At 51.2% G+C, this 23558-nt stretch overlaps 7 protein-coding genes across 7 annotated transcripts, besides 1 other annotated feature; 6 read left to right on the top strand and 1 right to left on the bottom strand.

Annotated features, from left to right (window-relative positions):
* Positions 1-1459: 1459 nt before the first annotated feature.
* NFIA_073870 (putative MFS transporter) lies at positions 1460-3405 on the bottom strand (the record flags this gene model as incomplete). The annotated part of the gene is made up of 7 exons (XM_001259367.1): positions 1460-1639; positions 1699-1826; positions 1875-1949; positions 2002-2619; positions 2670-2759; positions 2819-3132; positions 3188-3405. The coding sequence occupies 7 exons, from the start codon at positions 3403-3405 to the stop codon at positions 1460-1462; spliced, it is 1623 nt and encodes a 540-aa protein (XP_001259368.1).
* Positions 3406-4927: 1522 nt separating this feature from the next.
* On the top strand, positions 4928-6506 carry NFIA_073860 (MATE family efflux transporter; the record flags this gene model as incomplete). Its single annotated transcript, XM_001259366.1, has 2 exons — positions 4928-5552; positions 5605-6506. The coding sequence occupies 2 exons, from the start codon at positions 4928-4930 to the stop codon at positions 6504-6506; spliced, it is 1527 nt and encodes a 508-aa protein (XP_001259367.1).
* Positions 6507-8093: 1587 nt separating this feature from the next.
* Positions 8094-9242, top strand: NFIA_073850 (agmatinase; the record flags this gene model as incomplete). The annotated part of the gene is made up of 6 exons (XM_001259365.1): positions 8094-8224; positions 8274-8495; positions 8546-8763; positions 8818-8910; positions 8959-9109; positions 9158-9242. The coding sequence occupies 6 exons, from the start codon at positions 8094-8096 to the stop codon at positions 9240-9242; spliced, it is 900 nt and encodes a 299-aa protein (XP_001259366.1).
* A 3353-nt stretch (positions 9243-12595) lies between these two features.
* Positions 12596-18110, top strand: NFIA_073840 (kinesin family protein; the record flags this gene model as incomplete). Its single annotated transcript, XM_001259364.1, has 5 exons — positions 12596-12758; positions 12853-13176; positions 13235-13410; positions 13474-17508; positions 17562-18110. The coding sequence occupies 5 exons, from the start codon at positions 12596-12598 to the stop codon at positions 18108-18110; spliced, it is 5247 nt and encodes a 1748-aa protein (XP_001259365.1).
* A 746-nt stretch (positions 18111-18856) lies between these two features.
* On the top strand, positions 18857-19501 carry NFIA_073830 (PaaI family thioesterase; the record flags this gene model as incomplete). Its single annotated transcript, XM_001259363.1, has 1 exon — positions 18857-19501. One exon carries the CDS (start codon positions 18857-18859, stop codon positions 19499-19501), a length of 645 nt encoding a protein of 214 aa, XP_001259364.1.
* Positions 19502-19710: 209 nt separating this feature from the next.
* Positions 19711-21195, top strand: NFIA_073820 (GDP-Man:Man(1)GlcNAc(2)-PP-dolichol alpha-1,3-mannosyltransferase; the record flags this gene model as incomplete). Its single annotated transcript, XM_001259362.1, has 2 exons — positions 19711-20521; positions 20588-21195. The coding sequence occupies 2 exons, from the start codon at positions 19711-19713 to the stop codon at positions 21193-21195; spliced, it is 1419 nt and encodes a 472-aa protein (XP_001259363.1).
* Positions 21196-21414: 219 nt separating this feature from the next.
* NFIA_073810 (uncharacterized protein) lies at positions 21415-23444 on the top strand (the record flags this gene model as incomplete). Its single annotated transcript, XM_001259361.1, has 2 exons — positions 21415-23265; positions 23334-23444. 2 exons carry the CDS (start codon positions 21415-21417, stop codon positions 23442-23444), a joined length of 1962 nt encoding a protein of 653 aa, XP_001259362.1.
* Positions 21827-21877: a microsatellite.
* Positions 23445-23558: the final 114 nt, after the last annotated feature.

The raw sequence follows: 23558 nt of genomic DNA, 5'->3' as shown, positions 1-23558 counted from the left end.
CTTGGAAGGGACCTTCTAAACGAAAAGGCACTGAGCATCAACGGCATCACGGGTAATGCGGAGGTGCTAGTCAGGGTGGATCTGATCCCATCCATGAGGATCTTCACATTGAACTTCCGCTGGCATCCGGACCAGCGACGACACACCTCACCCCTATAGATCACTGGATTCTCCGCATCGATAGTAGGCTACTCATCTGAGTGCTCCTGGATCTCTGCATATGGAGTACATCCATTTGTCGACACGTTTCCGCTTGAAAAAGAGCGTTTCAAGCCGCGAGGAGTTGGACGAACCTGTCCAGATTAAACATATCTTCCCCATGTCTGAGATGAGCGTCCTTCTGTGTGGAGACGCTGCTGTAATAGCAATAAGTCCTTTCCTCACTCTCTTCATCAGGCTTACTGCTGTGCGCGTTCCTTTTATGCGCAACCAGGTAGAAGGACTCTCAAATTCTGCGTCGCGTGGGTCTCAAGTACATAACCGGCTCAATCTTCTTTGAAGTGGAAATCAGGGGCAGTTGCGGAGCATGGCTGCAAGGATCTGTTGAATGCTTTGATAATGCCATTTCCAGTCTTTTTAGTATGACTTTGAATTTACGAAACGTAGAGCAGTGAATGCATGATTCTGGATACCAGAGGAAGGACGTTGAACCATTATTTCTGCATAATGGTTGTGCTGTACCACTGTGATCTCTTTCTCTCGATGGCTAAACGACGATCGTCAGATTACCACAAGCCAGAAATTGTCGTTTGTCTCAGCCTGTGAAGTACCACATATGACGAGCGCCTGCGGGAGACACAAGAGTCAGCGTTCGAGTAGCTGCAAGAATCTCAGGCTGAAGTACTTGGGAGCACTTACCAATTCATTACGCGAGGATAGTTCGGTTCGCTATTCCTGATGGTTTCCAGGAACGAATGAGCTTTGGTGCTCTCGACCCTGCTCAGCAAGTAGATTATGCGAAAGGCTTGGTGGTCGACGTATCCTTGCCAGAAGGGCTATACGCAAATTTCCCGAGGCGGTTCGGTTATGGATATCCCAGGGCTATGGTTGCTAGTCCTGACTCCTGAGTATGTCCATATCGAAGGTAGGCTTAAGAAGAAGGGGGAAAGAGTGCGATGGCGAGAAGAGGAGGAGAACTGTTGACTTACCTGGGGAGTTGAGTAAATTTATAGACCAGAATGGGGAGTTGAATAAAGGTAGCACCTCCTAGTAGTGAATGTATACTTACCTAATATTGAATACCTGGAAGACCCAGGAACAAATAGGTTATGCGGCATTGAAGACAGTGAATGATGGGAATCAAACAGACTGGTCATGTCGCATAGAACATGATGACGGTTACACAAGACAAGATTGTCTACGGAGTGCCCGGTTTAATGGAGTGAAGTGAAGGATTAGCTCATTATTTATCTTCTCTCGAAATATATAGTAAGGCTTCTAGCAATGGCATCTATGCAGATCAATTCCCCGAGTCAAACTCAGGATTCACCCATGATGGCACTGGTGACTTCTTGCGCATCGATGCCCCAGACCAGTGCAATAATGCAAATACAGCGGCTCCAGCAACCGCGACAATCAAAGCCTGTGTGGTAAACGTCCATGTGTATCCTGCCGTGGTCTGCCATTGTGCAATAAAGAACTGGAGGTATCAGTCAGCTACTACCCAGCAATCACAATCAGTTGTTCAAAGGGACATACTGGGTTGATAAAGGCGCTCAAGTTGAGGAAGACGGCATAGAAGTTGATTACACTCGTTGACTGAAGGGGATAGCTGTCGATGATATAGCTGCTTGTGACGGTGTTTCCCATCTGGATTCCAGCAGCGACTGAGGACTGTCAGTAGTGGCTTCGTCACTCCGTCTGGACAGACTTACATAGGAAGAACGCGACTTGACCAACCATCCAATGATAGTTCTTGTCAATACTGACACCCCAGACAACAAGTCCAACTGACATCTGAGTTAGCCTCCGTTTGCGCAAGCTAACGGACAATCAACTCACCAGCTGTAATGAGGATTGCAGGATAGGCCAGCCACAATCGCATCTCCGCGACGCGCACGCTGCCATTCCTCTTCGCCAATCTCTCAACGATATAGTCACTCAGTCTACCCGAGCAACAGATCTCCGAGGTCACTGTCCCCAGAAACAACCCGAGAAACAGCAATCCTTGAACCAACGGGGTGTACGACGCGTACGCAGCAGGCACCATTGTGATGACTGACAGAATCCACCAGTACCACAGGAAACAGTATCCGGTAACGCTGGCAACGACGACGGGAAATCGGAAAGTGAGGACAAAGCGAACGACGGAGTCCCATGGTTTGGGATGCCGCATGCCGGGAACAGGTCTGACATTGAAGAAGCCGAGTTCCCTTGTTCTTGGAATGGCAGACCTGGCTGCTGCTGCCATGCTCCCAGTCTTCTCGTCTGTTGGGCTTTGTTCAATATCTGAAGAGGTCGGGGGTTTATGGCCTTCCCGCGGCATGCGCTGTAGCATAGTTGTGCGCGGATACAGGGTTTCGGGCATGAGGAAGAGTTCGAGGACCAGCAGCGCCGCGAAGAGGATGGCGTTGAACCAGTTGATCCATGCTGCGCTCACTACATTCAAAAAGCCACCGACTGGGAAGCCTTAGCATCTGCCGTTGGGGAGAGATACTTGAATCACTCACAGGTTGGCCCCAGCAATAGTCCAGAGTCAATTGCCAGAACCCACAAGCCAAGTTTCTGTCCGCGCTCATAGTCAAAGAAAATATCATTGACTTTTGAGGTTAGGTCAGTACCTCCGTCACCAATATCAAGACTATGCAGAGGTACCTACCAACCGCCATTCCAACCGTCGCCGCTGGGCTAACCCCGAATCCCTGGAAAAATCGAGCTGCCATATATCCGCCATAACTCCCGGCCACTGCTACTCCGATTGTCGACACGAGAGCAATGACCGTTCCGGTAATGAAAATGGTCCGACGGCCGTATATATCACTGAACGAAGTCCAAAAGAGGGGCCCTACTGAAAGTCCAAGGGCAGGGATCGCGACGGTCCAGTTGACTTCCGAGTAACTGATACTGAACTGAGACTGGAGCTCAGGGAATGAAGGAACTGTGGTCGTTGTGATATAAGTGAAGAGGAAATATCTTCAATCAAATTTTAGCAATGGCTGGCTATATGTTGAGCTATGCGAGGACTGACTTGAACATGACGATTCCCAGGATAGTATGCTTCTCAAGCCTTGACCAGTTCAGCGGATCCAAGGGATCTGAAGTCGGCTGAGGATGTATCTTGATTCCATTTTGCTCTAGGGTGGTCTCGCCGATGACTCCCAGCTCGATTGGAACAGACTGTTTCTCGTCAATTGCAGTGATTCTCTGCGAATCCCCTAGATCGACTTTGGTCTGTTCTTTTTCCATCGTCTATTGGGAGCATTCGATCTCAGAATGAGTGTCCTGTTGATGGATCTGTAGGTATGTAATTCTCCATGCCAGTACTCGGCATTCCAAGGTATAAAAGGGCTATATACAATCACACCATGGAATACGAGCCATAAAGGCCGTAGTATCTCACCTTACGGGGTTATAGTTCGTCCAAGCCATCGTCAAATCAAAAGCTGACTTGATATCAAAGAGAACTTCCTTATCTGTGCTTGTTTTCTTTGGGACACTTTCCGGCGATCAACTGGTAAGTCTAAAGCTTGACTAAGACTGTGCAAGTGATAAGCATGTCAGGGCTCGTTGGATATTCATCTTTTCCAAATGGTTATCAGGCTATAGTGGCGCAACATGCTTTGCGTTTCTGATATGTCGATGAACTTTAGTAGACGACCGACCACTGCCTGCAACAACCCCGGATGAGTGGCGTCTTGTCCTTGCCAGTTATCTGTTGCAGATAACTGATAATAGATGATTGCTTGATGACAGTCATTGCATTTGTTTTACCAGAAATTAGATGCTGTCATGAATTGATGAGCCCTTGATGTTGGCTCTTCTGGTCTTGAACCAGTGCGCCAAGTTCGAGTTGTTCTACAATGAATTCCTGACAATCTCCTCGTTAACGAAAATTTCTGGTTCGATTGTAATCACTTGTCATCCCTTCTTTTCCAACCGGAAAATGATGCTGTATTCGACCGCATCATCGACAGTCAGAATCCGTGATTATAAACATATACGCCAAAATCATAAGTTTCTCCAATCAACCAGCTAATACCTGCTTTCCTTGTCCATAAGATTGCTTTCTATTCGAACATAGTATGCTTCGACAGTCCAGACCCTGAGCACCGTCAGGGATCGTTATCAATCGCAGGGCCGACATACTGACGAGGACTTTGTTTCGCCGAGGCCATTTGACCACTTGCTTGGTTTTTCTCTTTTCTTCGTTACTCTTGAATAGAGTTACTGATCACCTTCCCATTTGGGTCAATATTTGGAGAGGCAGACTGTAATCTACTTGAATTGTTGCCTCCACGACTATCTGCATTACATGGCGGCCAGCATAGATAAGGCCTCCGTGATCGGACCATCTGACGCAGTGGGCTACAGGCTGGTTTTCATGCATTGGGCTATCTTTTACGTCCTACTTTGCGGGTCACAGACGGTGCAGTCGTCGACCTAATGCTTGACATTGCTCCTTAGCCGGTTGGCATGTTCCACCGGTCCTTGAGTTAGCATAGATCGCTTTCGTAGGGGCTTAGCATGGCGAGACCATGAAGCCCTGTAATAAAATTCGAGACTGACGATAGCAGACTGATCTAACGCTGATTCACTGGGTTAAGATCACATACCACCGGTGATTGGGCCCTCGATCTATTCGGAAGACGCTTGCTGCAACCCAAAGGGTAGCTTCTCGCTTAGACATAATGGTGTATATGTGATATATAGTTACTTCTTGTTGTTGTCCTATGCATCCTATACACGTTCTTCTGTCATCATCGACAAAATGCCCGACAATCTTGATCCAATTCGCAGGAGTAGCTCCTTCACAGAGCGAGACAACCCAACCGAGTATACTTATCTCCTGCCAAAGCCAACAGGCATTGACAGTCCAGGGCACCTGAACGGCGAGACGACCGATACTGGCGAGAACGATGTCTCAAACCGACGCCTTGTCATCGCAGAATTCTGGCACCTGCTCAAGAACTCGATTCCCGTCATCCTAGCCTATACACTCCAAAACAGTCTACAAACCTCGTCCGTGCTAATTGTCGGACGTTTATCCCCGGAACACCTCGCTACCTCCGCCTTCTCCCTCATGTTCGCGATGATCACGGCATGGATGATTGCGCTGGGAGGCACGACCGCATTGGATACGCTAGCCTCATCTTCATTCACAGGGAGCTCGAACAAGCATTACCTGGGGATCCTGCTGCAGCGGGGCTTCTTTGTGCTTGGTCTTTTCTATATCCCCGTTGCTATTCTGTGGGCTTGGTCTGAGCATGTGTTTCTTTTCTTGGGTCAGGATCAGGTTCTCTCGAGAGATAGTGCACGGTTTCTCACGTGTCTGATTCCCGGAGGTTTGGGCTACATATATTTCGAGGTCATGAAGAAGTATCTCCAGGCTCAAGGTATTGCCTCTTCCTTCTTTCCGCCGAGTTCCCGCTAATGATAGACCTATAGGAATCATGCGGCCGGGAACCTACGTCCTCCTGATAACCTCCCCCTTCAATGCCTTCTTAAACTATCTCTTCTGCTACACCTTCAAGATGGGCCTGCTAGGCGCCCCCTTAGCAACAGGCATATCCTATTGGCTATCCTTTGCCCTCCTCGTCCTGTACGCACGGTTCATCGCCGGCTCAGAATGCTGGGGCGGCTGGTCGCGCGAAGCCCTCAACAACCTCGGCACATTCGCCCGTCTCGCCTTCCTGGGCGTCATCCACGTCGGCACGGAGTGGTGGGCGTTTGAGATCGTCGCCCTCGCCGCCGGCCGTCTGGGGACCGTCCCGCTAGCTGCGCAGAGCGTGATCATGACCGCGGACCAGGTCCTCAATACCGTCCCGTTTGGGGTGGGCGTTGCCGCATCGGCGCGTGTCGGCAATCTTCTCGGGGCTAGGGATGCGGGTGGTGCTGCTCGTGCTGCGAATACGGCTGCGTGGTTGAGTATGTTTCTTGGTGGGGTGGTGTTGGCTGTGCTCATGGGCACGCGGAACGACTTTGCGAGGATTTTTAACGATGACGAAGGGGTCGTGCGGCTGACGGCCGAGGTGTTGCCGTATGTTGCTCTGTTCCAGATTGCGGATGGGTTGAATGGGAGCTGTGGAGGGAGTCTGCGTGGGATGGGCCGGCAGCATGTGGGTGCCATGGTGAACCTGGTCAGCTATTACTGTGGCGCGCTGCCTCTGGGGATCTGGCTTGCGTTTCATGGGTGGGGTCTGAAGGGGCTATGGGTGGGACAGTGTATTGCGCTTTATATTGTGGGGATGTTGGAGTGGTTGATTGTGGCTTTTAGCAATTGGGATACGGAGGTGGAAAAGGCCTTTCGGCGGATGGATGTGCATGAGCGTCTTGAGACGGGGGTGTAGATACGATAGTTGCTACTGGAGGAATAGACAAAACAAGGTAAATAGTTATCTAGAAGCAAGGCGAATGCAGCACTTTCTGCTTCTCTCTAACTACAGTGAGAGGTACATAGATACCCGAGGCAGGTCAAAAGTACCAGTGTGTCCAAGACGCACTGCCATTATCGAGGCTAATGTTTGTCGGCAGACTCTTATTGGTAAGAATAAGGCGATAAGAGCACACTGCTGCCAACTCTATCTCGTACTACTGGTCATATTGGAAAAGAGTCCATATCACCCTATGACAAGAGACCCTTCACTTTCCATGGTCTAAAAAGGAAGGATGATTGAGAAGCATATATAGACCAGTGGCTGCAGATAAACCTTGCTTCCCCAGAATTCCGGTATCAAAGAGTATCCACTCGGAATATCAATTCAGCATGCAGCTAACTTTCTCCAACCGAAGAATCTAAGAGGACATGTTGAAATAGGGTTGAGTGTTATCAGTGACACCCCGCATGTCAAGATAGCGTCGAGATAAGCCAGCAGCATCAACCAACTGATAACAACTCAGCTATCAATTCGTCTTTTGCTTCGTTGATATTTCTGGAACCTTGTCTTCATGCTCTTCCGGCCTTCCTTTCCGGGAAGGGATTTGAAATCAACGTGCCTAGATTGCATATTGCTTTTTGCCAGTATCCACCCAGGTGAAGCTTCTGCAACGGTCCTGATGTCACGCTGCATCCTGCCCCATAGGCATATGCTGTTGGCTGAATGCGTTTTTGCAGATAGGGATTCTGCCTAGTTGAGCATTAGTTCTCCTGCTATTACCTGGATTTGATCAAGTGCAGAAACACAAGCCGTCAGCCGTTGCGAGTCTGGCCCACTGGGCTCTAAATTCTTAGAGCCTGACTCCGTTGGTGATGGACATCTGAAGCTCGATTGACTTTGTTTGTACGATATAGGAAGTTGTCTGGAGAGATGATACCATACCAGAATATTCTCCAATAATTGCAAGATCGTCAACCTGTGCGAAATCGGAGGACCCATCTGTCGAGCTTCAACTCCGCGGACTCCAACTATCTGCGAGATCATACACGGAATGGACAGAAAGTTGCATGGACTGTGTGGTCATAAATATATCCATCCTCCTTCGTAGCCGATGGTATCTTTCTCATCCACAAGGTTCTCAAATATAATCACACTAGTACTGCAACATGATCACTTCCACACTGAGTCTTTTGGCACTTTCCGCCATTGCGTCTGCGCACAGCGATCATCGGCAAAAGACCATCGCTGGCCCGCATCAAAGTCTCTGGTACAATACTATCCCAGGTGATGGTGGTACTCAGGCAGACTCCGTCTTCTCTGGCATCTCGACGTTCGGTCGTTTACCTTACTTCCCTTGTCTGTCCAGCGAGGCAGAAAAATATGATATCGCTTTCGTCGGTGAGTTTGAATCTGTCCACTGGCTCGTTTGTGGAGTGCTCACAGTTCAGGCGCTCCCTTTGATACTGGCACCTCATACAGACCCGGTGCAAGGTTCGGCCCCAGTGGCATCAGACAAGGTTCTCGCCGTCTTAATCTCTAGTACGTTGACGATGACTACCCATGCTTACGATGGTGGTTTGGCAAGGCTCACGCAAATTGGGGTTTAGCGGTGGCTACAATGTACCGCTGGAAGCGAATCCGTTCGTCAGTGAGCTAAAGGTTTTGGATTGTGGTGATATTCCTGTGACGTCGTATGTCTCCTATCTCTCAACAATGTCTTGGCCTTGCTAACTGGTCTAGGTACGACAATGCTTGGGCCATCCAGCAGATTGAAGAAGGACATAACAGCTTGCTGATGCGCAAGCCTTTCACCAATGCGGATGCTGAAGGATTGTCCAGGGCCGGAAAGACTCTGCCGCGGATTATCACGCTGGGTGGTGATCATACCATCACACTGCCGTTGCTGCGCAGTATCAACAAGGCCTACGGGCCCGTGACTGTGATCCATTTTGACAGTCATCTGTAGGTTAATGTCCATGACGAACGGCAGAATTTGAATTGACAGGTCTCAGGGACACATGGAAGCCCAAGGTCTTTGGCGGCTCGCCTAGTCAGGTTGCTGCTATCAACCACGGAACCTACTTCTACCACGCTGCCATGGAAGGTCTCCTGAAGAACGACACCAACATCCATGCCGGCATCAGGACGACCCTTTCTGGTCCCTCTGATTATGAGAATGACGGGTACTGCGGCTTCGAGATCGTCGAGGCGCGTGAAATTGATACTATCGGTAGGCCCTCAACAAGTGTCCGGCGCGATTGAGCAACATGCTGACATGCAACAGGAACCGAAGGAATCATCAAGAAGATCAGAGATCGAGTCGGCACAGAGAACCCTGTCTACCTTTCCATTGACATCGATACTCTGGACCCTGCTTGTGAGTTTCTGTCACAATTTCAAGCATCCCTTTTCTGACCCTGGATAGTTGCACCTGCAACCGGTACTCCCGAGACTGGAGGCTGGTCGACCCGTGAACTGCGCACCATCATCCGTGGCCTTGATGGCCTCAACTTCATCGGTGCGGATATCGTCGAGGTCGCTCCAGCTTATGATACAAACGCAGAGCTTTCTACCATGTATGTTCCCTGCCTTTTGATTTAAGATGTAAGTTGACCGTGTCTTAGGGCCGCTGCGGATGTTCTTTACGAGGTTCTTACCATCATGGTTAAGAAGGGACCATTGTCTATTTCCAAGGGACATGAGTTGTAGGTCGAGATCCATTGCGTTGTACAAGGCGTGTCGCAGAACCCTTGAAGACAATACTAAATATCCATCTGAGGATACATGCATATATAGCACTCCCTAGCATAAGGCTGGAGCCATTATTCTTCAGTAGCAGACATAGGACACCCTTCTATGAAGACAGGGCTTCGGAAAACAATTTCGTATCATAGCCATATATCGTTTCCAAATAAAGCAGACAGATCACATCTGTGCGCAGCCCCTTGCGTCGGAGAAAAGCAAACTGCAGAAACCTAATTCCTGCGACAGATGTATGGTTAGTCTATACCTAACTTTGGCTTCTGATACGTTATGATTTGGCGAGTACAGTATTTTGCTAGATCATTCAGGAATACGTAGGATAGTCAATTAAATGCAGGGACCTCTCGAAGAAAATGTCCTGGTCCAAACCAAACAATCAATAATTCAGCTGGTGTAACAATCCATCCATAAATGTAACCAGCATCGAGTCCTTGCATCCGACAGGGATCTTACCGACTTGCAGGGCTGTCACTGTCAGATATCTGCATTGCGAGCCGGGATCCGAGGGCTGTGGCGTATCTCAACGAGCCCCTTGCTTATGATTCTATCTGGCTGTTTGACAAGCTATCCAGATTCGATGCCGAATTTGGATGGGAGAAGCTTAAGAGCACGGTCCAACAGCTCGTCCGTGGATATTGCAAGGATTTGACTTTTGGCGATGAAACTGGACGGATTTGAGGAATCTCTGACATGTATTTAGGACTACGGTATTGGAGTTCCTATTATGGATTAGAAGACCTAGTCTAGACTGAGGCACCTCTGGAAGAGAAGAGTGTCCAATGATTTTAACTAGTATGACTATGTAGCTTATGTCTGGCTGATCATAATAATAATAAATGAATCCTTTCGATCACTCTAGGATATCAACCTCGTGGCAGATCTCAGCTTCCTTGGTGAGTATGTGATGGTCGACTTGGTTTCCCTTTTTGTCTTGCAGCCCGTTTTAGCAGATGTGACATGGCGATCGAAATTTAAGGTGCTTTGTAAAGTTCAGGCCGGGGGGAACCAACTTTCCGGTCAGCTGTCATTTTGGATAGATTTGAGTATACTTATGAAGTACTCCGTGCTTATGCTAGTTTTCTTTCTTGTTTCGTGCAATACGAATGAGAGAGTATGAACGGAGCAGCAAATCGCTTGACATATGGACTTCTTTGTGCTGGAAGTTTTGAGCAAGATGAGGGTTGACGCGACATCTACGATCGTTGTCTGCGAAAAGAGGAAGAAGCTTGCAAAGTCGGGTAGAATAAAGCCTTAGGATTCTACTAAGGTTGATGTGATAAATTGATATCACTTTTTGAGCAGTGAACACAGACCTCATCGTCGGTACCTGTCTCCCGGCAAATGGCAAGGACCTAGCCTTTAGGATCGTCCTGCTTGACAGCACTTGAATCACCGATGGTTTCACCATCTGATTGGGCTTCTCGTTTCGCAGTGACAGATTCAGGAACATGCGATGACATGTGGTCCGTGGATGACAGCCACCATACTAGATACTCGTATGTATACGGAGTATCTACATAGGCCATGCGTTCTATTCATGCTTCATTACGGGACTTCCAGAGCAGCCGAAAGCAAAAACTCCACATCAACAATCAAACAAACGGTCCTCGACTATCGAGTACTGTCACGTTTGTCGAGGTCATTCCAAGAGCCAGGTCAGCCAGTCATAATGTCAAACGAGCTTTATGCATTATCACGACTCGACGATTATTGCATACCCCGGCAAAGAAACATGCGGATATCCGATCCCAGCGAGCCACCAAGACAAAGCTTCTGGTTCCTGGATTAATTTATCGAGTGTCCACCGTTACTCCACTGTAGCAACCGTGGAACCTCATTCCCGGCCATGTGGGAAGCCGTGGTTGACAGTGGTAAGGTAAGGTAGTGCACTGTCGACGAACCGATCCAGGAACGCACCGGACAAGGCGTCTAGTTGGGCACAGTAGGCTTAGTAGTAGACTCTTGTCTGAGACAGTTGATCATTGAGACGGTTCATATTAAAAAAAAACGAATCCTTCCCCCAGTCGTTCTCTATGCCAGTCTAGGCCTATCTGGTCCCGTCCCCACTGGTTTTCCCCTGGCGTCCTCCTGTGGTCGTAAGTTGAGTCGAATGAGGTATTAAGGTACCGTACGGAGTACAACCGATGTATTTTTGGATGAGTGTCCACCACTCCTTCATGATATCTTTTCTTCTCCAACGAATTCACTAATAATTATAGACACAATTTGACATTCCATGTAATTGATAAAGATTGACCTGAATGATGTCCCTTGTTAATAATGATGTGGCTGCTAATCTCACCCTGGTGCGAGATTGAGACGGCAGTCGTCACATTGATACCCTCTAACCCGCCCTGGTAAAGTTCGGCCGCCGCCGTCAAACAGCGCACTGCTCGCTTTCTCGTTCGTTCGCTGCAAACCTCTCCAAACCTCCAGCTTCAAAGTCTTGACTCGTCTCAGTCTCAATCCAGGATTATTGCACTACTCGAATAGGCATTAGCACCTACTTAGTAGGTCGGCTAACCGTCTACTCATAGTAAAGAGGCGGTTTAGTCGATCTAGTCCGTCCGCTGCCGGCTCTTTTCAGGAGTTCAGTGTGTACCTCATCTCATCATAATAATAATAATAGCATTGGATTATCGCTAGGTAGTCTAGCAACTAGCCAGCGACTACCTAGGTACTTACTGTTGGCTACTCCCGCACCTGGCACGGAGGCTTCTTCTTTTCCCTCCTTCACTCCCTCCCTTCCTTTCCTCTCCTTTCTTGCTCTATAGGGAGGTTACCTTTTCCCATTCGCTCATTCTTATCCTCATTCTGCGATATCCTCACTCCTTGAGGCCTGTCTCAAGCTTTTGTGTATGTATGTTTCTTTGTCTCTCCTGCGGCGTGCGCATTCCCCGACACCCCAAACTCTATAATTGAATTATTGGCGGCCATATCCTTCAGGGGTTTCCATCCGAAAACTAATGCTTATCTATCTCTCGTTATTCACAGAACTCATCACAATTCCCTCCTTCCGCTTTCACTGCACATAGAGAATTATCAATTCATCGTCAAGCTCGCCGATTGCCGCAGGACGACAAATCGCGCGCATTTCAGACGAAAGGCTATTCGGCCAACTCAGCACCGAAACGACAAAAACAACACGCAACGAATCATAATTTGACCACTCTACGATTACGACTCATGACACCCTCTCTGTCCGCTTTCTGACAACTCATCCATTGTGTTCGAGTTCGAGTCGATCCTTCTTTTCTCTGACGTCAATCGCGCATTGCAGTCCACCTCCATAAAACGACATGACGGTCTCGCCGCCGGGTTCGCCCACCACGGCTACGCCGCAGCGGCCTTTCAGTGGCATCATGCGGACCCCGCGAAGTAACAGCCGTCTGAGTATGAGCAGTAAAGTTGGTGGAGGAAGTCGGGCTTCTGACGAGGATGGCAAAACAGCGGTCAAAGTCGGTATGTGTCCCGGGGATATGGTCCCGACCATGGATAACTTGCGAGGGACAAGGGAGAGTCATGCATCTGAACCAGCAAGCTGATGTGATTACAGCGGTCCGTGTACGACCCCCGCTGAAACCTACCGATCCCGGGTACGAATTGATTCCGCAACGTTTCCAGCGATCTATGGTTCATGTCACGTCACCGACGAGTCTTGCGGTCGATGTCCCACAAGGCCGGAAGTTGTTCGTGTTTGATCGCGTGTTTCCCGAAACTACGGATCAGAATGGCATCTGGGAATATCTTAGCGACAGCGTGAGCTCATTCCTCCAAGGCTACAATGTTTCCATTTTGGCCTACGGTCAGTCGGGTGCCGGCAAATCGTACACCATGGGAACGTCGGGCCCCAGCGAGCAACACGATACACAGTCAATGGGTTCGTCTGGATTGCGGCACATTTAGCTCATTTGGACTGCAGCTAATACTATCTCTAGGAATCATCCCTCGCGCGGCCCAGCTCCTATTTGAGAAACTCGACGGCCCGGCTAAACACAATCGCAACAGTTCCACTGGCCTTCGCACACCGGCTCGATACTCGATCAGCTCGACTTCGAGCTTTGGGCGGGCGACTGCCGAAAAGAATTGGCAATTGAAAGCCAGCTATGTGGAAGTACGACACCTTTAGGGCCGACTTCGAGCTTGCAGTCGAAACTGTTCGCTAACATGCTTGCAGATCTACAACGAACAATTGCGAGATCTTCTCCTCCCTGAATCGACACCTATGAGTGATCGCGGCTCGGTAGCGATCCGCGAGGATGCCAAAGGTCGCATCATTCTGACGGGCCTGCACCAAGTCAACATCAATTCATTCGAGGATTTGATGAACGCCCTGAGCTTCGGTTCCTCGATTCGCCAGACTGATTCCACCGCGATCAACGCAAAGTCCTCCCGATCCCACGCAGTCTTCAGCCTCAATCTTGTCCAACGTAAATCAGCGAGCTCAATTACATCTCCGAAAGAGAAACGGATGTCCATGCCGGTCGAGGTGCTTTCCGGCTCGGATGCTTCCGTCACGGTCGATAGCAAACTGCACTTTGTCGATCTGGCAGGAAGCGAGCGGCTGAAGAACACTGGTGCTTCCGGCGAACGCGCAAGAGAGGGTATCTCCATCAATGCTGGTCTAGCTGCCCTGGGCAAGGTCATCTCTCAGCTTTCTTCTCGTCAATCAGGCGCCCACGTCTCCTACCGCGATTCGAAGCTCACCCGGCTACTCCAAGATTCTCTCGGCGGCAATGCTTACACATATATGGTTGCTTGCGTTACGCCTGCGGAATTCCACCTCAGCGAAACTCTGAATACTGTACAATACGCACAGAGGGCGAGGGCTATCCAGAGCAAGCCGCAAATCCAGCATATTGCCGACGAAAGCGACAAGCACGCAGTGATTGAGAGGCTCAAGGCCGAAGTTGCTTTCCTGAGACAGCAGATCCGTATCGCCGAGGACAATGACCGACGAGCTGCTGGACCGCAAGAGAGGGCCGAGCGTCAAAATGAAAGGGAGAAGGAGCTTCAGAACCAACTGCTTGACGTGCAAGAGAGTTATAACGCGCTGAGCCAACGACATGCCAAACTCATTTCCGAACTCGCTCGCGATTCGGAGCACTCCCCCAATGGAGAGGCAGATGACGTTGCTTCGGCTGTTGGCAAGAGCTCTGTTGAGCGACTGAAGCGGTCTCACTCTTTTGCCCAATCCGTCGAACAGGTCGTTCTCGAGTATGAGAAGACGATTCAAAGCCTTGAATCCTCCTTATCCAACACTCGATCCTCCTTGGCGGTGACGGAGAGCACTCTCCTGGAACGCGAGACCAAATGCGCCTATGTCGAGACTGTCAACGCCCAACTGCAAGCGCGCATCCAGAAGCTCATAGACCGTGAGGCCAGCACCGAGTCCTATATGCACGAGTTGGAGTCTCGACTCGATGGCCAGTCTTCAGGCGAGGAGAAATACACGGCTATCATTGCGGAGCTGCGCAAAGAACTCAGCCGTGCGCGCGAAAGCGAAGCGGGATGCGAAGATTACATTTCAACACTGGAAGAGCGTCTCGCAGAAGCCGACCAAGACATGGAGCTCATGCAGCGAGAGGTTGAACGCTTGGAACATGTGATTGAGCGTCAGCGGAGTCTCGGCAAACTCGATAGTCTTCTCTATGAGTTGGATCATGTCCACCAGAACGGCGCCAGTCACGATGACATCCAGGAAGAAATGGAGTCTCCTGCTGCTGCGAGGAGCGCCCGCAATTCCCGTCAGAGAGCCACCACCCTCGAAGTTTTGACCGAAGCCGCCGAAACGGCGATTCCTGAATCAGACGAGGATCTTGCGGAGACCGTCCCATACATTGAAGAGGAATCAAATGTCGAAGCGGCGACAGCTGCCCACGTTGATGGCTCTGATTTGGAGGTTTTGGAAAGGGTAACTAGCCGCTTAGAGGCCGATCCCACTGCGGAGCCTCGAGCCCAGTCTCCTAGCCTTACCGAGTCAAAGATCGTTGCTGATAAGCTTGAGACCGTCTCCCAAGAGCTCTTGGACCTGCGCCTGCAGCACGAGACCACGGTGAACCAATATGAACTGTTGGAGGCCAAATATGAAGAGGCGCTCAGGGCTTTAGCCAAACTGAAACAGGACGCTGCGGATGAAGCGCGCCATCCGGCTACTGCCGTCCAGGGGCTCATTTCCCCAGTCACTGCCTCTCGACCGGTGTCTTTTTTAGAGGATGCGAAGGCCCCCGACTCGAAGAGTGGAAAACAACACTCGTTCTCGCAATCACTCTCCTCGGAGTTATCCTTGGTCGGGGAGCCTGCTGCTTCGCAAGAACCCTCTACTAACGGGCATCCTGAGCCCGCCGCAGAAATTCCCGTGGACTCGCAGGCGTCCCACAATGAGACGAACTCGCTCGAAATGGAGCAGATGCGTCAGCTACTTTCCGAGCACCAGGAAGGCGTTCACCTTATGACCCAAAAGTATGCCGAGCTGCAGGCCGAGCATGAAGGTGCCCTTGCTCTGGTGGAGACGCTCAAAACCGAGCTTCAGAAATCCAAATCTGCCTCCCCGCCAACCACACCGGGCTTCAAGACGAATGTCATCCGAAGGAAGAGCAGCCAGAGCCTCATGTCGACGGTGGATCGTGCGCATCGCTCGCTTGCTGCCCTGAAGAACATCGCTATCGAAAAATTCGAAGGCCAGCCCGACACAATGCAGAACTTTGAGGTTCATCTTGACGCGGCGATGCATGAGCTGCACTCGCGCATGGAACGCATCCAGTCCTTGGAGGCGGAAAACCAGAGCGTAAAGAAAGAAATGGAGATGAAGGCGACGATCATCTCTGGCCTCACCCGTGAGCGGTCCAGCTTGCAAGGTGGTACACCTTCTGCGGATATGGGCCTAGTCTCCCAGTTGCGGGATCAGGTAGTCCAGCAGGAGAACCTGATCAACGAGCTCAGGGAGGCGCACGAGTCACGCGAAAAGAAGCTGCTCGCCGAGATCGCTGAATTGAAGGATCTTCTGAAGACTCAGGAGGCAGCTGCCAAGGCTCAGGATGCGCACGCGGAAGAGCAAGACAAGAAGATCGATGATCTTCAAGGTGAATTGGTGGAGTGGAAGAGCAAGCATGAGAACGCCGTCAAATCCCTGCAGGCTTCCGAGCAGCAACTCAGTGCCACCTTGGCTGACCTGGACAAGGCCCTGGCAACTGCAGATGCCATGCGCTCAGAGCGTGCCGCCGTGGACGAGACCTCTGCTGCGAAGGAGGCTGCTGCCAGAGAGCTGGAGGCTGAGAGATCACAGCAGCAAGAGCTAGTAGAGAGTTTGAAGCAGAAGATTGAAGAGCACGAGGCTACCGCTGCTGCTCATCTTGAGAAGATTGCTGCTCTCGAGCAATCGCACAAGACCGCGCAGGAGCAGCTGTCGGATCTTCTCGCGACCAAGGACAGTACCAGCGGTGAGGTTGAAGGGTTCCAGTCTCGTGTGTCTGAACTCGAGAAAGAGATTGAGATGCACAAGTCGACCGCTGAATCTCACAAGAAGGACCTCGAGTCTTTGCAGGAATCACATAAGACTGAATTGGCGGAACTCGAGGAGCGCGCTAAGGCTGCGGCGCAGGCCGAGTATGACTCGCGGATTGCGGAGAAGAATGCCGAACACGAGGAGGCGATGAAGAGTCTGAGATCTGAAATTGAGACATCGCGGAATGAGCTGTTGAAACTTCTGAAGATGGTTTCAGAACTGCTCAATTCCGATGTCACCGCGGAGAACCTCGCAGACCAGATCCAAGATATCCTCACGCAAAAGCAACACTTTTCCGACAGGTATGCCGAGCTGATAGATGCAAACGAAGATCTTCGCAAGAAGCTCGAAGCCAAGGAGGGCGATGCCAACAAGTTGGAAGAGCTTACCCAGCGCGAGGCGGCCAAGGACGCAAAGGTGAAGGAGCTTGCCATCCTCGTCGCCACGCTTGAAGATACCCTTCAGCGTAAGGAAGAGCAAGTCAAGAAGAAGGATGCGCTCATCGAGGAGATCACCGCCGAGAAGGAAAAGAGCCTGCGTCTGGTGGAGGAACTCGAGGAGCAGATTACCAACAGCTTCGACCAGCACCACAACCGTCTCTCCGTCATCCAGCATGAGCGCGATCAGGCTTTGGAAGACGCCAAGGCCAAGATTGCGACGTATGAGAAAGAAATTGAGACATATCGCATGCGGATTGAACAGCTTGAGGTAAGCACTGCTGTGTTAGATACTGAAATCGGATCCCGACTAATGGACTCTAGCTTCAACTCAAGAATGGTACCGGCCAGGATGGTTCGCATGACCGCACCAGCTCTTTGACCTCGAATCTGCGGAAGAGTACTTCGGCAGCCTCTCTCCCTTCACCGCCACCTGCCATTCCTCTCCCGCCTCTGCCGACTATACAGTCTGCCACCAATGGTAGTGTCTCTCCTCCAAGCTCTCGGCACACCAGCAAGGAACTGGTCAGTGTCCAGATTGTCGAAGACCAGGAGGCTCGTATCCGCACGATAGAAAAACATCTCAATGCCGAGAAGCAACTCACTGCCACTCTGGAAGAAGCTCTGGGCGATCTTGAAGCGCAGAGCAACAAGGTCAAGACCGACTGCGAGGCCTGGAAGAAGAAGGCATGGCAACTGGAGGAGGAGTTGACGACCCTTCGCAAGGAGCGCAACTCGCAGCGCCTCTCGCTTCAGGCCGTCGAGGAAGAACGCAATGCCCGCCGCGAAGCCGAGGCTGCTCGAGCCCAGCTCGAAGAGCGGATGAATGCGCTGAACAAGAAGAAGAAGAAGAGCACGCTCAATTGCTTTTGATCCCTCGTACCCTTTTGATTCTTTTGATCGTTCAATTTTAGTGTCTCGGACGTGACGTTTCCCCATGTTCAAAGCCCGCCCCTGTGTACTATGAATTCAACGTCGATTCCCCTTCTTGATTTGTTGATACCTTTTTGTTTTCATTTTGATTCTTTTCCCTTCAGATAACCCCCAGCCTCCGCCGCCTGATTTTACCACGAGTCATTAAATACGCTTCTTCTGGGCAATTTGCCTATGTCGATGGACACTGTACATTTCTGCCTTCCCTGTGATTACGTCTTCAGAAACCCTATTGCGGTATATTTTGTTATCACTCATATGCCATAAAAGAACGTACGGCCTGTGGTCACTTTTGCCTAAGTCCTTTGTTCCACACTGTATAGTCCTTTGTTTCCACACTGCTACTGTTGCGAGGTCGTTTATAGTTTGCCTTGTTGTATGTAAGGTAGTAGTTTGAAAGGAAGCAAGATTTGTTAAATAGTCCCCATAGTCCCATAGTCCAGAATCCTAGACCTCCGCATGGACGTGCCTCGGTTCGTCGGTATACACATATCGATCTAACCCGCGGTAGGCCGGAGAGATAGGGATCACTTCCTGGAATTCTACGCATCTTGAATCCATAGATTCTTACAATTGACTCAGGGAAGCTTTCAACGAGATCTTCATCGCCTCCAGAGATTCAACAAATCGCTCTACTCGGCTAATCACTATCCTGAACACCATTCGACAAGCCAGCTGGAGAAATCATGAGAGCTACCTATAGGTCAGATCCTACATCTATAGGAGAAACACTCGCCTTCTTCAACACCATTCCCAAATGCGCAGGGATCCTCTCTCAACCTGACCTAAGGGTCATCCACCCGCGCAACCCAGACGCCTTTTTCCACTCGACCCTCAGATCCAACAACGGAATCCTCAAGTCAATCTTCATTTACCAGCCGGCTCACCCTCATACCAGAGCATCGGATGTTAGTTCAAGTGAGACCAACGCAAACGCAACTCCACAAGAACGAGAGCAGGAGGGAGGACGAGAACGAGGCTACCTCCTCCTCCACCTCGGCGCCGGCGTATCAGGGCAGCCCGATATCGCGCACGGCGGGTTCCTGGCTACAGTCCTGGACCAGGTTACTGGGACTTTGATCCGGGCGAGTGGGTTAGATCGTGGGCGGGGAGCAGTCACGGTTTATTTGAATGTGATTTATAAGAAACCGGTGAGGGTTCCGGGGGTTGTTGTTGCGAGGGCGGAGGTTGGGAGGGTGGATGGGAGGAAAATTTATGTGATGGGGGAGATTTCTGTTGCTGAGGCAGATAGGGGAGGGGAAGGGGAGGGGGTTTGTGTGGTTTGTGAGGGGATGTTTCTCGTTAAGAGGGATGGTTTTGGTAGGATTTGATTGAGGTTTTGTGATACCTAGAGATAGAAGTAATAGAGATGTTTGTTTTGAGATGCGGAGTACGGAGTAGATACGGAGGAGAAAGATCAGGATGCGTCATCACATGACGTCGTGCCCCGTGGCTTAAGCTCAAGTTCAAGCTCAGCTCAGCTCCACCAACAACGCAGCAATTGCTGCAAATCACCGACGCAAACTCCTCTCCCAGGAATATGGCCCGCCTCAAACCCTCCAATGTCACAATCATTCACCCAGACCTGGGAATCGGCGGCGCAGAGCGCCTAATCATCGACGTGGCGCTGGCGCTGCAGTCCCGCGGCCACAAAGTCACCATCTACACCTCCCACCGCGACAAATCGCACTGCTTCGAGGAAGCGCGCGACGGCACGCTCGACGTGCGCGTGCGCGGCAACTCCCTCTTCCCCGCGCATGTCGGCGGCCGACTACACGTCCTCATGGCCGTTCTGCGGCAGTTGCATCTGACCGTGTCGGTGTTGAGGGAGATTGCGACACCTGAAGAAACAGACGACATCTTCATCGTCGACCAGGTCCCCGCTTGCGTGCCGTTTCTGAAAACGCTGGGCCCGCGCGCGGCGCGCAGCAGTCGCAGTCGCCAGCGCATCCTCTTCTACTGCCATTTCCCTGATCAGTTGCTTGCGCGCCGGAACGAGGGCGGGGAGCTGTTGCGGCTTGCGAAGGGTCTCTATCGGTATCCGTTTGATTGGTTTGAGGGGTGGGCGATGAGCGCGTCGGATAAGGTCGTTGCCAACTCGAAGTTCACGCGCGGGGTTGTGAGCGAGGTCTTTGGGAAGGAGAAGCTGGGAGATGTTCGGATTGTCTATCCGTGCGTCGATACCAAGGCTGGCGCGCCGGTTGGGACTGAGGAGGGTCCTTTGTGGGGTGGAAAGAAGATCTTGTTGAGTGTGAATCGGTTCGAGAGGAAGAAGGATTTGGCGCTGGCGATTCGTGCGTATCATGGTCTTGGGGAGGAGAAGTGGAGGGGGACGCGGTTGGTGATTGCTGGTATGTCATCCTCTTCCAAGTGGTTCCTGATGGAGAGACCAGCTATTGACTGAGGATACTCTACAGGCGGTTACGACAATCGGGTCCAGGAAAATGTCCAATACCATCGAGAACTAGACCAGCTCGCCACGAGTTTGGGATTACAGACCGCGACCTCTAAAACGGTCATCTCCGCCCTGTCCATCCCCGACTCCATCGACGTTCTTTTCTTGCTCTCCGTACCAACTGCCTTCCGGGATACGCTCCTGTCGCAGGCAAAACTACTTCTCTACACTCCCATCAACGAACACTTTGGTATTGTCCCCGTCGAAGCCATGCGCGCCGGGATCCCCGTTCTCGCATCGAATACAGGCGGGCCGTTGGAAACTATCGTGGAAGGCGAAACGGGCTGGCTCCGGGACGCAACGGTCGTCGCGGATTGGACTGCGGTCATGGACCGGGTTCTCTACGAGATGGACCAGAAGGACTTGGACCGCATGTCAGCCGCGAGCAAGGCGAGAGTGGAGAAGGAGTTCTCGCTGACTGCAATGGGTGACAGGCTCGAGGAGGAGATTACGGATATGCTCAGGAAGGAAAGACGGCCGTTCAGCGGATTTCACCAGCTAATCTTCGTCTTTGCCCTGTTGGGTATTGTGTCTTCTATTCTTGCCGTGTGGGCTGTGAAAATGATCTAGATTTGTATAAATACCCCTTCTTTCTTGTTTGTATTTAGCAATCTTATTTTGGCTCCGTACTCATAAAACAACACTTCCAACGGTCGATACCACGTGACTTCGCGCAATAGCAACGCGGGATCATCGCGAAACGCGTGAGAAGAACCTGGAGAAATGTCGCAGCGAAGTCGGATAAGCCATCAACTAATCCAACAACCTCGGTGCGCTTCGACGAGGGAAATGCCAGAGGTTATCAACCTCCTGTCCTCGACGCCGCCGCCCCCGGCATCTCAACCCCGTCAGCGATTAGTGGCCACGCTTCCATCCGATCCGCCCCTCTCATCTGCTCCTCAGCCTCTGTTATCGGACGATGTCGAATCCCTTTTCGCCTACGATGATATCGATAAACCGGCCAAGAGACGTCGCATAAGTGAGGAAGTTGAATCCCCTAGGGATGTAGACGCTCAATTCTCGACGACAAATCTGTTTCTGTTTTCCGATGATGACGTCGCCTTGCCGTCTGACGGACCGTCAACGCTGAGGATCCCGGCGCGGAACGAGGAGTCGGATCCTATTGTTTTCACTTCGCCAGCGCCTGTTCCAGGAGCGAGGTCACTTACGACTCATCAAACGAATTTCAGAGAAACTAACACGATTACGATTGACGATGACGATGACGATGACGATGACGATGACGATGACGGTGATGCGCATGTCGATATTTGCAACGATGCCGCCACCGGGAAGGACCACATCGAAGACTTCAGTGACCAGCTTGCAATGCCGGATATTGACGAGTTAATGAGGCACGCTAGAGCGGCAACGGAATCTGGTCATGAAAACTCGCTCTTTTCGAGTCGAACGGCCAGTCTGCTTGCAGGTCTGAAGGAGCGCTCTCAAGCTACCAGTAGTACCGGGAGTAGGACGAAATTAAGAGCCGCAGGTCCCTCCAAAAAGTCCCAGGAACGAGATGTCCTTGACCTTGACGATGATCTGTCCGAGGTAGTGGCTGCATCTCGCAAGCCAGCACGAAAGACAACGAAGCTGACCGCCGCGGAGAAAGAAGCGCGGGCCAAAGAGCGAGAAGCCGCCAAGGCGCAGCGGGAGCATGAGAAACAGCTCGAGAAAGAAAGACAGAAGAAGCTCAGGGAGGAAAAGGCGCGAGAAAAGCAGCTCGCTGCGGACTTGGCGGAGGTCAATAAGCTCAAGGTGGACAAGAAGGAGTCGACGCCTGAGATGATCCTCGATCTCGCTTCCTCGTTTAGGGAAACGAGTGTTGGCAATCAGAGCATTGAACTCATGAAACGGCTAGGAGTCGAGCATACGTTCTTCACGAGCTCTATCCCGAACATCGTCAAATGGCGCCGGAAGGTCACAGCCCGGTACAACGAAGCCGCCGGCCATTGGGAGCCATGTCCGCACCATATCCGCGACGAAGACCACGTCCTCTGTCTCGTGACAGCACAAGAGTTCGTCAACATGGCCATCGCGCCCGCAGACCCGGTAACAGGCACAACCGAGCTGGAACTCCACCTCTCCCGCATTAAAAACGCCTACCCTCGCCACAAATTAATCTACCTCATCGAAGGCCTAACCGCGTGGATGCGCAAAAACCAAAACTCCCGCAACAGAGCCTTCCAAGCCCAGGTCCGCCGCCAACTCGTCCCAGACGATCCTTCCTCCTCGACCCGCCGCAGAAACCCCCCTGCCAAAACCGCCGAGTCCACCCCGCCCGTCGACGACGATACCATCGAAGACGCCCTCCTCGAGCTGCAGGTCACACACGCCTGCCTCATCCACCACACCAGCGCCGCGGCGGAGTCGGCAGAATGGATCAAGAACTTCACCGAGCATATCTCAACCATACCGTACAAGCGCGAGCGCATGGACGGCAACGACTCGGCCTTTTGCATGGATACGGGACAGGTCAAACCGGGCGAGGACAAGGCCGATACCTTTGTCAAAATGCTCCAGGAGGTAAATCGCGTCACGGCGTCTATGGCCTATGGTATCGCGGCGAGGTATCCTTCCGTCGTGGACCTGGTGAGAGGAATGCGCCGGCATGGGCCGACCATGCTGGAGGATGTCAAGGTATGCTATGCGCTCAGCCCCTATGTACCCCAATTCAGATTTCAAAGTTTTGCTAACTTGATTTGAAGAAATCTGCAAATAAGAACGGTGCCCTGACGGACTCGCGCATCGGCCCGGCTGCGAGTAAACGGCTGTATAAGGTGTTTATGGGACTTGATCCCTCGTCTACGGATATCTGATTTGGCTTGCCCTGTATCTGCTTATTGGACTTTGGGTCTTGTTTCCGTGTTGTATATGAATACCCTTCTATTCTTTCTGGTCGTCATTTCTTCTTGTGAGAATATTGGCATTGT

This window comes from Aspergillus fischeri, genomic scaffold (genome assembly GCF_000149645.3).
Source record: "Aspergillus fischeri NRRL 181 1099437636264 genomic scaffold, whole genome shotgun sequence".
Taxonomy (NCBI): Eukaryota; Fungi; Ascomycota; class Eurotiomycetes; order Eurotiales; family Aspergillaceae; genus Aspergillus; species Aspergillus fischeri.
Note: the sequence above shows the minus strand (reverse complement) of the source record. Positions and strands in the feature narration are given on the sequence as shown.